Genomic DNA, 17,258 nt, shown 5'->3' with positions numbered 1-17,258 from the left:
AAAGTTTTGCTGAAGTATGATATCGCTTTCCCTTCCTATTCCCCCACTTGAGACTCGAGTGTCCTTGAAACGTTGCTGCACTGTAAAATTTCACTGCGATTTCACAGTAAATTATTGGATAGGTTTTGCATTACTTTCACAGTAATGATTACAGCAATTTCCTGTAAATGCATTTACAACAACGTACTGTGATATCACAGCCACAGATTACAATGTGTTGTTGTAAAAGCACAACTATACTGCGACTTCACAGTAAACAATTCTGTGATTTGCAGTACAGTACATTACATGGGATTTGCAACCTTTTGCATTACTTTTACACGTTTACAGTAGCCTACTGTGATTTTCCAAATCATACTGTGAAAGTCATGCTAACATTTCACAATAATTTATTGTGAAAGTAATATAATTGAAGACTCCCTTACTGTGAATTTACATTTATTTTACATAATACCCCCACCGACACACAACTCAGACAATGGTATATAAAGCAATTGACATTTTTATTTTTTCTTGTTACTCAACATGAATGCCAAACAGTCAGACGTCCTTCTCAATCTTAATCTTAAAATGCAGAGAAAGTGCTGGAACTAGCCCTTCAATTATTTCAAAACAAAAATAAAAATATGAATCAGGCTTTCATGGGAAGCTGAGAGAACAGGAGGGAGCGATGACGAGATATGAAGGGTTCAGCTCCGTCTCAAACATTTAACAATAAACACGTCTCAGCATTGAGCAACCAGTGGAAACTCAGCACCTTCTGTGAGGGTTTGGCAATTGAATCCATATTCCATTTCTCTTTAGGATGAACTGGTCCCTGGCCAACTCACTCTGCAAGTCATCTAGTTATGTGATGTTCACCAACTGCAGCCAAAATGCCACTGTAGAACTCCAATTTATTTAATGGCCCTTAGTCTTATTTCAGATGGCTTAAGCCATGGGATCTCAAACATTTTGGAATCAAGGACCCCTTTGTGGAAATCAAATTTTCCAAGGAACTTCATTGCAAATGTTTGCGGAAACAAAACTACTTCAAAAGAATCATTTAAGACATACATATGTGTACTTTTTATTCACCAACATATTACATTTGACAATTGTACATATTTGTTACTATTCAGACATACTGAAGTCTAGAAAATAAAATTGCATTCCTCCATATAACAAACTGGGTTGATTGGGTCAAACGGGTTGCTGCCAATTATTTAGTGACTAAATAATCAAGTGCAATAATAATGACATCAATTACGTGGGTCCATTTGACAAATAAAATTATGACATTTTGTTGAAGGATCGAGAATACATTCACAATATAAAATAAAACAAAGTTGCATTACGAAGGGAGATTCTAATGCTAACTTGAATGTTTCACTGCAATCAGCAAGCTACTTGGCGCAAGCATCGCAACTGGTCAGTTCGGCTTATAAATTGCAGTACTGATCTTCGCATTGCTTGCAAAAGAAAGATTTTTTTGTGTATTTTAACGTTCATTACTTGGCACGAGGAAGCCTGCGGAGGAAAACTGAGTCAGTTCTTATCGAGCAACAGGTGAGATGAGGCTGATAGCGGCTTGGGACGACTTTCTTGTTGACCGTTTTTCAAATTTTCCTTCCATTAAAAGAAGTGATCAGAACAAGACTGAATGAAACATTTAACACATCCAAGGGTATTACAGTACAGTATGATAGACAGCGAACTAATGCCTTTGGTCCTATTCTTGGTTTTTCAATGGTTTACAGAATCATCTTGCTTGCTGGATTAAACCTCTTACACAAACACATATAGAATTTTTTAATAATAACCCAAATTATTTCATGGACCCCCTGCACTCAGGCCATGGACATCTGGGGGTCTGCGGACCCTACTTTGAAAACCACTGGCCTAAGCAATAACAAGCAGGACAACTACCTCAACATGGCGCTCACAAGGCTGCTGTAGAGAGCCTCCAGCCTATTAGGTAATATTCTGAAATATAGAGAATATGTATTCATTATATTCTCATGTTATCCCCTATGGATGGGTTAAGCACCCCTTGTAGAAGATAAAGAGGAGAAAAAAGATCCTGGAACTGGTCCTGCTTTCACTTCATTTACCCGCCCTATCATATAAAGACTTTTCTTTTTAATTGTTTCTTCTTTTTCACAAAGACATTTTCCTGATTCGTGCTCCACTGTCTTAAAGAGCTTACTGTTCAAACCAGTGTGTCCAAGTACGTCTTGTTCGCCCTTCGGGCGGAGTCTCAACTGCTCAACAGTCAGTCATCACGTGACAAAAGTGTCGCCTCTAACTTTCGTTTCCTGAAAAGAGGAGCTCAGTTTCGGCTGTCTCATCAGCAATGGCGGACGTGGACGACTGTGAGTTCTCGCTGCTCAGCCTGGGTGACGAGCTGACCTGCAGTATCTGCCTGTGTACTTTTGACTGTCCAGTGACCATCCCCTGCGGCCACAACTTCTGCCAGGAATGCCTCCTCGCCACTTGGAAGGAAACATACACCTGTCCGCAATGTCGGACCCACTACTCCTCCAAGCCGCAACTCAAGAAAAACACAGTGCTGAGTGCCGTGGTGGAGACCTTTAAAGTGCGCTCGACGAGCGAGGCGGCGGCGTCCGTGTCCCAAACGTCTGCGAGCGTCGCGTCCCAAATGTCTGCGAGCGTCGCGGTCAAAAGTGCCGTCATACGTTGCGATACGTGTATGCAAACAGAGGCCATGAAAACCTGCCTCACCTGCATGGCCTCGTATTGCTACGAGCACTTGCGGCCGCATCTCGACAACCCGGTGTTCCGCGTGCACCAGCTCACCGAGCCGGTCGACGACCTGCTGCAGCGCATCTGCCCGGACCACCACAAGCTGAGGGAGCTCTTCTGTAGCCAGCACTGCCACCTCATATGCACCCTCTGCCTTCAGCAAAAGCACAAAGCCTGCGACGTTATCCCACCCGAGCAGCGGAGGACCAAGCAAGAGGTACAGTTTGCATCTAAACTGGAGAACACGTCGTGATTCGTGAAGAAGTCAAAAAATGTCACAAAAATTGAAAGCATCCAAGTATCGTGAAATGTTTTACAGCCATCCTCAAATAATATCATAAACGCTCCTGTTATGTTGTGGGCCAAACTGGATCATTTCAAAGTTAATGTTGAAGGAAGTTTTAGTTCAAATGCATTCTAGTTCCGAAAAAAAGAACATTTTTTGATAAATAGGCAAAACCTAGGTCAAAATGACCCACAGATATTGCTGCTGTGACTAAAGGGAATCACACGATTTTGTCATTGTGTGGACCCCAATGCAGGGAGGCATGGCGCATTAAAAAATAATTTAATACTAACAAACAAGGACAAAAACGGTATAAAAAGTAACAAACAAAAAGTACAAAACCACTCCAATTACGGACTCAGGAAAACACAAGAATCGAATTCACAAAGACAACGGGGGAGTTAAAGCAACATTGCAGCAACTACAGAAACAACAATGATCTAATAAGAACTGAAAGGGAACAGGAAACTAAATACGCTCAAAACAGACCAGGCAATAATCACCTGGGCAAGACACTAGAAAACAGGAAACGCCAATACCAACCCAAAACAGACACAACTACCAGAAAATAACAATTGTATGTAAGCAGGATTACACACAAAAAAGGTCCCGGAACTTTACACATGACCCTGGGCCAAATAATCCATAGTATAGTTACTATTCCAGAGAAGCAAATGTAATACTCAGGTATAAAATGAATTTTGCCTCTGTTATTGTGTTTTTGACACTGATAAATAAGCAATACCCAGGTCAAAATGACCCAAGAATTTTACAGATGTTGCTGAGGAGTAAAAAAGGGAATAACAACATTTATTAATGAGCAGCATTACACTGAAAAATAGTTTCTAAAACTCTTAAATAATTACATATCATCCTGGGTCAAATTAACCTACAATGTAGACACTAGTCCAGAGAAACAAACTTAATACACTAAATCAAGTATTGCCATTGTTACTTTGTGTTTTTGACACTTTGTCATAAGTATACACGCATCCTGGTCATGTTGACACAGTTAAGGCGAGCAAATAAATCAAAGGGACCCAGGACATTGGTAATTATTGTGTCATTTAAAAGGATGATCTTCAATAATTGGTTAAGGTGATTCAAATGGCTTTGAGAATTTTCTGAAAACAAACTGATTTTTAATTTTACCTCAGGTAGTTGGTGAATTATTAAACCATATGTCAGGGCCAATTCTCTCGAGATAACACATGGAAAAGACCCACACTTTGTGGGCAGAGTCAGACTAGGGATTCAAAAAAAGGGATAGAATGCAGAAGAAGAGCATGGCACAAAACGGGCGATCTTATAAATAATGGATGAATAAAAAGTATGTTTAAAAAAAAAAAAGGATATTTACCATGATTGTCGTTTCTTTCTGTGCCACTATGCTGCTTTACAGCACAGGCAATAAAAAAATAAATTACATTGATTCTTTATCAAATCAGATGTATTTTTTGCAGATTAAAACCACAATTGATCAGCTAGTGACTAAACTCTTCAAATCTACACCCGAGATTGTTTTTAACGTGTCTCTTTTATTGTCTTTGCAGTCCAACCTGAGACAGAAACTTGGTTTTGTGAACAAGAAGATTCAACAGAATGAGACGGTCATATCTCAAATGAAAGAAATGCAGCTGACCTTGAAGGTAACCACACACTTATTTTGCATGTAGCGGGTTCTCGACCGTGTGCAGTGTACGATACAGGGACAAGAAAATGGCTTTTGAAGACAAAAGTTGGGAAGAAGTTTGGTTCCAAATGGCCAAACCGTAATATGACACAATTCCTGTGAAAATCACTGACCATTCTTTTCCAATACTATTTTGTTGCCATACTACTGCATGTGTTGACAAGTGTCATCACATGACGGAATAAACTGCTGTCACGCGATCTGTTAGGTTTGGATGTCTTTTTTTTTTCTCTCTCTCTCTCTCTCTCTCTCTCTCTCTCTCTGATATTGACTTAATAAACCATGTTGTGTTGGACTCTATACTCTGGTGAAAAAAAAAAAAAAAAACGGTGCAAGCCTCATTTAGCTTGTTTGGAAATCTGGCAGAACGCTCTGCACCATGGTGGTCACTCTGGCCTATCAAGTAAGTTGCCTATGACATATTTATGTTTGAAAGACCTGATAATATCGTGTCTAGTTGCTCATTGAACTAAATGTTATGCCTGCTGCACCTAAACCAAGAGTTTTAGCTCACGCCTTATATTTGACTTGCACCGGGCCCCATAGAGCCCCACGTAGACTTTGCTTGTAAATGACCTGTATACATTTACGTTTACTGAAATGGACTTTGCAGGAATCTTAGTTGAGTGCGACCTTGTGAAATGTTGTTCACTTGGGGCATGGTTTGTAGCTTTCGGCTACACGCTGTAATTCTTGAAAATCAGTTTGGGTGAAAAACATAAAATGAAGCAGAACACAATGAGGATGTATGGCTTTCAAATCATTTGCTGATTCCAAATCATGTCAGGAGGGTCCTCAGTTAAAATAATTCTGAACAAATTAACAGGTATGTCTTGTTTGGTAGTAATTAATTTGTTTTCCTTGTAAAAGCAATTATCTGAAGGATAGCCATCTATATTGATTGCTTGCACCTTTACGATAAAAATTTGTATATAATGGGGGCATGCCGATTGGCTACTAAACATGTAATTAACAAAACCAGTGTTTTATCTTGCCGGTCCGCTAATATTTTTAGTTATTAGTACGAGCAACATATTCCTGACATTTGTTGATGATCGATGATGCAAATTTCAAGATAACAGATTGAAATCAGCGGGAGAGCGGGCATATAAAGACAACTTTCACAATACCACTAAACACATTTATTTTATCGACTTATCTATTTAATGAAGCAATTTTAATCAAAAATACGTTTGTTAAGCCGCAAAATAAGTCAGTCAAGCTAGCCGCCACAAAAGTTCATCCTGAGGATTTTTGAAGTTAGCCCGCTGTCATTTTGCGTGTGGTGAACAATCAGTGTGGCTGCTGGCTTGACTTGGACTTATTTTGTACCTGTTAACACAGCATGCACCATTTTATTATCACTCTTGAGGTCTGTTTGGTTTTGCTGCGGAAAATCAATGGGCCATAACTTCACTGCAGTAAAAAGACAACTGCTTATGACAAAAGTACAGTTTCTCTTCAATAATGGCAACAAAAGGCTTGCTTAATTTCTGCCGTACTTACATTCCTGTTTTACATTGCAGCGTGGTTTTCATTAGGCCCCGAGTGATTATTCAGCTAGCCAAAATTAGGTCTTTTAAAGTAATCCAAAAAAAAAAATGGATGAATTGGCAGATTTTTGCCAATTTTTCAGTGTTATAAATCAACCAATTCTACTTGCTTATGATTCTTATCTATTTGTTATTTGACCATCTATGAGGGATCAAAAAGTGTTTGTGCATTGTATGAAGTATATTTTTAACTATTTGGCAGATTCATTTGTTGTGTTATCTTCACTCTGCCGCAAAAAATACTCTAGCCATGCCCCAGTTTCAATGCATAAATTGACTGTAATGATTTTACTGCTGCGTTGGTGAATGTTATGGCACATTTTCACTCAATGTATAAGGTTTTGGCCATGTTGCCACTTTAGGAACAGAATTCCAACATCCAAGATCCCTATACTGCAGTTTTAATGTTTCTCTAAATGCCCGAGAAAAGCAACAATGTGATCTTTCATCTGATTTTAGTTCAAGGTATATGTATTGAAAATGTTTTTCATCTTTTGGTTTTCTGTACTGTAGATGAAGATGGGTAACATGTAGCAAACCAAAAATCCCTGCCTTTCTTTCAAACATTTCCATTACCTTTTCATTTTTGGGGGGTGGGATTATAAACAAAATTTAATCCAACAGTAGTCAGTAAATAACATTACTGACCTTTCGTACAGTATTTTTAAAAACAGTGGAAGATGCCTTTTGGTTGCTCTTTGTGATGACAAATATTGTGATTCATATAAGCAATACGAGTACGTGTTTGTTCAGCTATCAGGCATTTAACTCCCGATTACTGTAAAAGACATTTGTAAAGAAATATTGATAAATGTAATATTGGATGCGGATCCTTTTGTGTTCATGTTCTAGGGCAGCGCCACCACCAAGAAGTTGGCTATGGCTCGTGAATATGAACAGATTCGAGACATGCTGGCCACTGAGGAGCGCGTCGCTATGACTGCGGTGGACCAAGAGCTGGAGTGTTGTCAGTCCAAGCTCAAGCTTCTCATGAAAAGGTTTTCTGAAAATATTAGTAGCTTGAATGAGGCCAAAGAGGACATCCAGAGTCTACTCAGTCAGACACAAACAAAGGCCTTTCTTCAGGTAAGGCAACATGATGAGTTTCCCTGTTCTGGCTATGCTTGTGTTTTGCTTCCTTTTTCTTTTAGAACTCGTAAAGCAATCATGTAATTCTTTCATGGAAAGTTGGGTTATTTTTCGAACAACTGTTAAGGCTTAGCAGAACATATTAAGAGTCATGAATTCTGGGTGTGGTTGTGTTTCCAAGGCGGGTAGTAGCAGGTCAGTCAGCAGTTTAATGATGCGGTAACTACACAGTTACATAAGGTAGCAAAATGTTTATTGTCAACAAACTGGACCAGTTTTACTGTGACTAGTGCTGGGCTATAAGGATAAAATCTCCCATCATGATATTAGCCATTTTATACCGCAAAAACAATATTTCACAATACAGGATAGATATACATTTGAAGGAGTTCTTCTATGAAAAATAATCCATGCTCTCACTTTATTCCTAAGTGACAAACAGAACCGTAACAAGTACATTTAGTAGCATTGCAATGTAACATTATACAGTCAGCCCCCGGCTTACGAGCATCCTGATTTGCGAACAATTCGCCATACGAGCGTGGATCAGGGAGAATTTTGTCCTCCGCTTACGAGCAAACCTCTCGTCTTACGAGCATTCCGACAAACCAGCCATTGAGTATGTAGAAATGTTCTCGCCTAACTGCGTCAACATATTCAGCAGTTGCGTCATCTACAATCATTAACAGATACTTATGGTGGTAACGTGAACGCTATTGGTCTTACAACCTCACACTGACTGTCTCACTCACGGTGTCTAAATATATATTACCATTTAAGTGTAGTGTTTGTACAGCTAAAACGGAAAAACAGCTGACATGAAATTAAATGTGCCGATTGCAAGACAAAGAATTGTCATTGGTTTAAATGTGTGTTTTTTTTTAATTAATTGTCAATACATTCCAACCGTTTAAAAAAAAAGTGTGAATAATTATCAGTCAGTCAAGGAGACGCCAATATGCTATTGGTCGATTAAGGTCACCCGGTCTCACTCACGGAGATGCTATTGGCCGGCGTCACACGTCAATCACAGAAATGCCGATATGCTATTGGCCGAACGCCTTTATCTAGCTTGATGGGACAGGATGGAAGGAAGTAGACAAAATGAGTGAAAAACGGAATGTTTTGAAGACTTTGCAAACTTTATCTGTTAGACATAGCTTCTAAAATTACTAGCAGCGGTAAAGGAAGAAATAAGAGGATGATGTTTTAGTATCTCCGTGATTTGCACCATGACTGAAAGAGTTACTGTAACACTGTAAGAGCAATAGCCTATGTGCGTTGCCGTATTAACTCAAGAGGTTAATCTCTGCACCCTTTTACGGGTGGTATCACAGTGCCACATAATGGTTGCTTGACAAAATTGCATGTAATGTTAGTCGGCGATCTCCCGACATGCTTTAGGACAGCGCCATTGTTGCAATTCTGTGAGTTGTAACCAACGGTGAACTGACGCTCGAATAAGCTTTAAGTGTGGTGCCTAGTAAATACAACACACTCAACCTCCCCTCCGCCTCCACCCAGCTCAATTCACGTCGGGAAAAACAGGTGACATGAAATTAAGTGTGCCGATTGCAGGACAAAAAAATCGTCACAGGTTTAAATGTGTTTTAATCAATAAGATGTCAATACATTCCAACTGTTTAAAAAAAAGTGCGAATAATTATCAGTCAGTCAAGGAGACGCCAATATGCTATTGGTCGATTAAGGTCACCCGGTCTCACTCACGGAGATGCTATTGGCCGGCGTCACACGTCAATCACAGAAGTGCCGATATGCTATTGGCCGAACGCCTTTATCTAGCTTGATGGCACAGCTGGTTGGGATGGAAGGAAGTAGAGAAAACCCTGACTGAAAAAGTTACTTTGACACTGTAAGACCAATAGCATTTCTGATTTACCGTATTGACTTCGAGCATTCATCACTGCTCACCTCTGCTTATCTCAGCACAAGTCACGTCTTTCCAAAAGTAAAAGTCAGTTTTCCCTTGTATTTATTATTTGATGCAACTGTACAGTAGATTATGTCACTTAATATTAATATATGTATACAGCGTGATGATTTTACCTAAGGCTTCTGCGCGCGTTGCACGCATTCACGAATTAACATGGGTTTGGATTGCCCGCTATACGAGCAATTCGAGATACGAGCGTAGCCGCTGAACGGATTAAGTTCGTAACCCGGGGGCCCACTGTATATGTAGAAAAATGTGGCGCAATAGCCTACACATTATTATGAGGTATACAAAGTTATGTATTTTTGGTGATAAAATGCAAAAACTGTATGTATATTTTGAAAGGTTTTAAGTATAAGCCAGAGCAGAGGATCACTACTTGTAAGTAAACACAAATATTCAATTTTACACAAACTGGCCTAGTCATGCAGCCATAGCAGTAAGATGTCTTTAACACAACATTACTGCGCACACTGCTGTGGTATTAAAATAAAAACAAACATTATATTCTGTTTCCAGTTCCAGAAATATGAAGCCTTATACCGCACACAAACCTAGCAATAGAAATACTTGAATTCAATATCAGACAGATCAAATATAAAACTTCACGATAAGCCATCCAAAAAAGTGGTGACATAATAGGATACATTATAGGTAGAATTCACAATTGAGGGCTGCTCTGTTAGACATTAGACACGACCTTTTGCATGTTACCACTCACACTGAAGAACCGTTCACATGAAGAACAAATAGTGAGTAGAAGAGAAAGTTGTATGAGGGGGTGAATCGAACTTGCTAACACAATTTGAACCAAGATGAAAATTAGCAGCATGTCATATGCTTTGATTAGTGGTCTCACTTTGTCTAAGGAGGACCTGCACCATGTAAAAAAACAAGCAAAAAAAACACAGTGTAGTACAGTATTGACTTAAAAAAAACAAACTTCTTTTTTCAAACTAAATTGTAAGTCAATTTGGAAGTTTTAAAAAGTTAGTAATGGTTTGAGAGAGACCTCACACACCTTCAGGATGAGAGACAGTTACCCTACCACTTGAGCCATACCACTCATTCTACGTGCTTGTTTACTGGAGTTATCAAAAGGAGTGCAAAAATGTTTTTGGCCTTGAGGTATGAGGCTTCCACCTGACACCAGTGATATACGAATTAACACACAACTGTAGCACCATGGCTGAAGTGGTGAAACGACAATTTCCCAAACTGAAGTAAAATCTCCTCAAACTACTACGGACTTGGTACGGTACTAGATTTTATTAGTAAATATTACCACCCTTATTTTACACTTTGTGATAGTTTTCTCTTGCTCAACAAACCTTTCTTGTGCAATAAGCCCCAATGTGCAGGGGTGTCTGGTGAGGTCATGGGAAGTTAAGTCTAGCACTGTTTTTGAGCCTTGGCCGCCATACGTTTTCTCTTTGTGTCCAAAATACCTATGGCCAACCAGAAAGGCTGAAACCAGAAGCAAATCCACAACCTCTGCACTGTGAGGCGGACACTCTAACCACCAAAGCTTGCCGACCAGGAAGGAGCAACGTTCTTATAATCCATCCATCTATCCATTTTCATATTCCGCTTATCTTCACAAAGGTTGCTGGCTTGTGCCTATCCCACCCATCTGCGGCCCGTAAGTCCGGGACACTCAGGACTGGTTGCCAACCAGTCCCCGGGAACACCGCGAAAAACAACCATTCAAACTCAATCACACCTATGGGGAATTTGGAGTGTCCAAGAAACCTACCAAGCATGTTTTCTGTGTTTTTGGAATGTGGGAGGAGATCGGAGTGCCTGGAGAAGATGCAGGCATGAGGAGAACATGCAAATTCCACATAGGAAGTTCTGCTAGAATCAAGCTAGAATTGAACCCGGGACCTCTGAACTGTGAGGCAGACGTGCCACCCTGATGTAGAACAGGCAAAACTAAGTAGTAGTCTGAAGAGCATTTTGATAACTCTAGTAGTGTTGAGGAAGTTCATACAGGCTGGCCCAGGATTGAATTACACCAAGCACATGTAAATTAGAACCCCATAGAGAGATTTAATTGGTAACACAATGCGTGCATGTGTAACACAATTTGTGCATATAAATGTATAGGGGGTGTTCTCTGGATTGTTTTATAGTTTACTTATAGTTACCAAATTGGGATGCAATTTAATTTCAGTTTTTCTAGTATCCATTTGACAGTTGTGCTTCCTTTCTCGCAGGCTTCTGTTAACTTGCCCAAAGCGGCTGCGTTTGATCCGTATGCCCCTCGACTGAACATCAACTCCAAAAAGTTAACAGCAACCGAAGAATTTGCTGTCAATCTGAAGAAGCAGTTACGTGACATTCTGAATCAGCCTGTTGGTGCCAGACCACCATTAACTGAAACAGGTAACATTTTGAGTGGTACCGGTGCACTCTGCTGTACAGGCAATGGATATAAAAATCTGTTCAAATGACAATAGTTTGTGAATTAGTACAATGATACCAAGATAGATTTAAAAATAAAACTGAAGTGTGGCACTGGTATACACACCCTGTAGAATTGGAATCTAACTGTGCTCAGAATTCAGTCACATTCAAACTCATGCTTATGCCTTTAAATGGCCAATGATTTATTAAAAAAACTTTTTTTGTTGGCTTTGCCTGACTTTTTCCCCATTTTAAGCAGAAGCCCAAAGATTTTGTGCTAACACAGAGGGACTTGTTTTGATGGACTAGCGCTTATGCACTCGGCATCAAAACAGGCAAAACATTAAAATTCATGTCTAGAAGAAAACAAAAAAACTACCATTATAGGCGATGAAGCTGATTTTGATTACATTACCCAAAACATTGGTTGAATTTGAGCAATCTGGTACTGTCTTGATTAGCCAACTAACCATTCACAATGGTTACACAGTGCACGCTCAACAACCCAGTTTGTAACGTTCTAGCAGTTTATATATGACACAGGTAAATCCATGCAGCACGTTAGCCAACTGATTAGCATGTCCACCTCCAAACACAGATTTCCAGTTTGAACACATGCAATCACAGAGAGCGTACATGCACATTCAATGTGAGGCTTTCCAGCTGGCCTTACGGTCACCACCTCGTAATCACATTGGCTTTTGTAACTGTCTGTTATCATTATGTGCCCATTCACACTCACATTGGTGCACGGACGCCCGCTACTGTTGATTGTGAAGGCAGGGGGCAGATTTCATACAGCCTGGCGACACAAGTTAGCTGAATTCTGATTGGAATAAAACTCTAACCTTAAACTACAACACTTGAAAGAGCGTAACCAAATGAATATAATATGACACAAAGAGAACAGAAAATGGAAAATCTTTTTGTTTTTAGAGAAGAAGATCCAGACAGGACATCACATCAACAGCCTGCCCCCAGCAGCCAAGGCAGTCGACATGAAAACTGAAAAGATGAAATTGCAAAGTGAGAAAATATTACAATACAGTATAACCTTCATAAGCAAAGAAAAAACAATCTGATCTAATTTTGGTCAAAAATTGTTTTCTTCAGGAAAACACAACAAGCCCAGTCCACTCCAGAAAGACAATCACACACGTATGAAAAAGGTGTCTCATTCTATGGAAAACCTCCTGGAATCTCATGGAGAACCAAGACAAAGACTTACCCAGATGCTTTCTGAAGCCAAAGACAAAATAGGTACTTAGTCTGCATGAGTACATACTATAAAGGCATATAAATGAATGAGATTTATTTTAGTATTTCCGTATTTGTCATATTTTTCCTTTAGAAACGATGCACCATCCTGCCAACCTAACTGGTGAAAAAAGAGTCAGTCTCCTGTCATGTAGGTTTTCAAGCATTTATGTTAAAAAGTTCGTCCTATCAATTGTCTTATTATTATTGTTGTTCTATTACCGTATCTTCTAAACATTTGGCCTCCACTTCAATAGGAAGTCATGCCTCAATCAATCCCTGGGCATGTCTTGTGTGGTGTGCAAATTCACGCCTCTTATTCCCTCTGGGGAAAAAACAAACAAACAAAACAAAAACACTCACAAATACAATACAAACTGCTGAGCAAATTTTTATTTTCCTTGATAACGGAAACAGCAACACCTATACCACATATATATTCTCAGATTTTTCCAAGTACAGAGTTCGTTGCCCATTGTCCATGAATAGTTTTAATATGGTCTCATGATTGATGTCAAATTTGATCAGAATTATTGTTCTAGTTAACATTACTATCTGGCTCTGCATTGTTTATACGCATCCATTTTTATTTTTTGGGGATTAGATTACTTCGGTCTAATCCGCCTCTGTATTTACTCCATCAAATTACTTTGTTGTGATTCAAACCGGGGTTGGGAATCAATTTAGCACTCCCAAATTGATTAGATTAGATTTGTGATTCACTTTTTTTTTCTTCGATACAGTTAAGTATCTCCTGCTACAACAATTTTAATTTAATATGGAAGAAATTCTCAATGTTGCAAGTCGTAAAAATGTCTACTACTTAATACTATGAATACTGTGAATATTAACATTAAGAAATTTTAAACACGGCCCGTTAAAAGTAATAATAATTTTAATCAATTCCAAGGCAGTCTGTGCAAATCAAGTCGCAAAAACACATTGTGAATTCATGACAAAAGTAATCCTCAAAACCCAAAGCAAGTGACACTTGCATTTATCTACATTGATCCAGAGTTGGTTATCCTTTATTATCAATTTGACTCGCAAAATGACAGTCACGGGAAGCTGAGTAGCAAAGAATTATAGCCTTCACCGCATAGCGTAAAGCAAACAAAATACCGTATACGAAATGCAACAACTGGAGCTAAAAACAGGGAAAAAAAAAAAAAACCCTGTCCGTCAACCACTCAAGGTTCAGAATCCAAGAACAATTCTAATCCCAGAACCTACACACCGAGCCGTTAATAGACTGTATAATCACTATCATCCTATTCAGTTTGTCATATATCTTCAAATCAAATGTCTTCTATTATTCAAATTATCTTTCACTAAATAGTAGCATCACATAAGCACAATGTATTATCATACATTCACATTTCACCTCTTGTTTGATCACTGATTTGAATCCAGTGAACTATGTGCATTTGATATCAAATTAACATCAATAACAGTATTTTATCTCAGCTACCTTCACAGTTAACACATAACTACAACTTTAAGGAGTACATGTGCTGATGAGCTCGTTACTTACACTCATATTTTCCACTGTAATGGAAAAATTACATTCAGATCAATTGTTCTGAAGGTGAGTGCCGGTTAGGTGGTAGGTCTGTATTTGTAACAGCATTTTAGGCTGGCCGAAGCAGTGGAACCGGTCCACCTAAAATAGATTAAAGTGAGTAAGATGATGACTCACTGGGATTACAAAACGTTTATGGTTTCACTACACCCAAACGTAGGTATTTGTTTGGTTGGAGTTGATCCATCGATCTCCTTTTTAGCAATTATGATGCATTCTCGTCCGTAAAGTGACTGTGTGCAGACTGACTCTGTGGCCTTAAACCCTCAGCGTCTTGTCTCTGCCCTTGTTATGTGCCAATATAACAAAGGCTCTGCTGGCAATAAGCCAGGCCTTGGGGGGGAAAAAAAAAAAAAGAGAAACAACAAAATCAAGCGGCGACTGATAATGAAAATAAAACGGATCATTTCAAGTTTTCAGTCAACACCTTGTCCTCTCCGTATACTATACATCAGGGATGTGTGTCTATCACCAAGGCTTGTCCGTCTATATGTGTATAAAGCTACGCCGATGCAATACACTGAATTACCTCCGCGAGCCTGGGCGAGATTTGACGATTGAAAAGGTTGATGATTTGAGATGCAACAGAGGAGTATGGTCATTTTACAAACCTTGTCTTTCTTTTGTCTGTACTAACAGATGCTACTGCACTCACTTTTGATCCAAAGACAGCGCACAAATGCATCGTATTAAGTGAGGGTTTCAAACGGGCCTCTGTGTTAGACCAGCCTCATACTGCAACACGCAAAGACCTGCCCGAGCGCTTCTCCGCCTACACTCAGGTGCTCGCCTCTCAGGGTTTCACTCGCGGGTGCCACTACTGGGAAGTCCGACTTAGTGTCAACGACTTCACCGGCATCGGGTTGGCTTACGGTAGCATTGGCCGCAAAGGTCCCGACAGCCGACTCGGCCGCAACCCACAGTCTTGGTGCGTGGAGTGGTGTCACCTCAAGCTGTCGGCCTGGCACGACTGCTCCGAGGTCGTGTTGGTCAATTCCAACCCGAAGCGCGTCGGTGTGTTGTTGGATTGCGATTCGGGCTCCGTTACCTTTTACAATGTGACCGACAGAGCCTATCCCTTCTACTCTTTTGTGTTTCCGTTCACTGAGGCAGTGTATCCAGCATTCTGGATTTTCTCCTCTGAGTCATCTATCTCACTGTGCAAACTACAGTCCTAAGGAAGACATTAACATTCGCTACGGTCCAATATGCTTAATACCACGTGCCATATAGTCAAGGTACAGTAATCGAAGGGACGCATCGAAAATTCGCTCACCGTAAATGTTTGGACCAAAATGGCAAAAAGTTGACAAACAAAACGAAAACTGTATGTCCAAATGAGGATGTTGACACAAAACCCACCAGTGGGTTTTTTTTTCCAACAAGCGCACAGGAGAAATATTTGGGAGTCAAGCAACTAATGCAAAGCGTTTCAGCGAGTCCAGGAAAAAGTACGGATGAGCATCTACTTAGACTGTGGTTCATTGCTGTAAATGTTTGCTCTGTTATGATTCTCTTGCATTGTCTTTTGATTTTTTTTTTCAACTGAATGGAAATATGGATAATGGAAATGGAAAGCCTTTCAATAATTTCAATGATTAAGTCTTACACGTTTCATAACGTATTGTTATCAGCGACTGTACGAGAGTCTGGCGTTGTATAAATGTTGTGTAATTTTTGTCTTGAGAGTTTGCGATTTGGCAGTATGTTATCAGTATGTATATTGATCATTTCTGGAAATAAACACTCATGACTGTGTTTTGTTTGATGATTAAAATAGTTGAGCATACACTTTTTAATATTCATATACTGTACGTCTCCCAGACATTACCAGAGGATGTCAGTCACAATTTAAATCCTTCTGTTCTCACTTTACAGTCGATCCTGAGAATAATCTAGGAGGGTGGCCAAGTTCGGTCCTCAAGAGCCACAATCCAGACTGTTTTCAATGTATCTCTTCAACCAACACACCTGAGTCAAATCAGCGTCGTTATCAGGATTGTGCAACGCATGCTGATGAGCTAATCATTTGAATCAGGTGTGTTAGTTGAAGAGACACAATGAAAACAGGCTGGATTGTGGCTCTTGAGGACCGAACTTGGCCACCCCTGATCTAGGTCCTCAATCTTGAAATTATTCTTCTGCTAAAGTATGAGACGTTTTCACAACACATGCAGATAAATTTCACTCGCAAGTTTTGAAGGTTTTATTTTCTACAATTTATCTTCAAATAAATTATATAATACATATCACTCATCATTTATCCCAAAAAAGCCATTCAAAACAACGGCTCATTTGCTAAAACTACTATTATAAGAAATTAGATGTTGTTGTAGCGCTTCTGCTGTTGGGCAGGGTCAAGTAAGCTACTGGGGTGGTATCAAGGTTCAGCGGAATCTTATCAAAACTGGTCTGTGTATAATCTTAATCTTGGCATGTTTTACTTCCTGCACTGACACCATTGAGGTAAATGATTTGGGGAGCTTCAGCAGTCAGAGCGGCAAGCAGTCCAGTGAGGTCTTAATGACTGCAATTAGGGACCAGGTGTCCCCTGATTCAATTACCTTATGGTTGTCACTTCCTCCGTGGGGGAGGGGCAGCTTAAACTATGTTGGTATGAACAGTCTTTAAATGAACTGTTCACCTAAGGAATGTATATTCAATGTACATGTACCCATGTATATATATTC

The 17,258-nt window shown here is 39.6% G+C and overlaps 1 protein-coding gene across 1 annotated transcript; it reads left to right on the top strand.

The window, feature by feature from the left end:
* The first annotated feature begins 1,689 nt into the window (after positions 1 to 1,689).
* trim25 (tripartite motif containing 25) lies at positions 1,690 to 16,326 on the top strand. Its single transcript, XM_088419178.1, has 8 exons — positions 1,690 to 2,962; positions 4,585 to 4,680; positions 7,130 to 7,363; positions 11,540 to 11,708; positions 12,666 to 12,755; positions 12,843 to 12,989; positions 13,081 to 13,137; positions 15,208 to 16,326. Exons 1-8 carry the CDS (start codon positions 2,336 to 2,338, stop codon positions 15,744 to 15,746), a joined length of 1,959 nt encoding a protein of 652 aa, XP_088275304.1. The 5' UTR covers positions 1,690 to 2,335; the 3' UTR covers positions 15,747 to 16,326.
* Positions 16,327 to 17,258: the final 932 nt, after the last annotated feature.

Source organism: Hippichthys cyanospilos, chromosome 7, assembly GCF_059441005.1.
Source record: "Hippichthys cyanospilos isolate Australia breed blue-spotted pipefish chromosome 7, RoL_Hcya_1.0, whole genome shotgun sequence".
In the NCBI taxonomy this organism is placed as follows: Eukaryota; Metazoa; Chordata; class Actinopteri; order Syngnathiformes; family Syngnathidae; genus Hippichthys; species Hippichthys cyanospilos.
The sequence above is the reverse complement of the archived record's forward strand: the minus strand, read 5'-3'. Positions and strand labels throughout refer to the sequence as shown.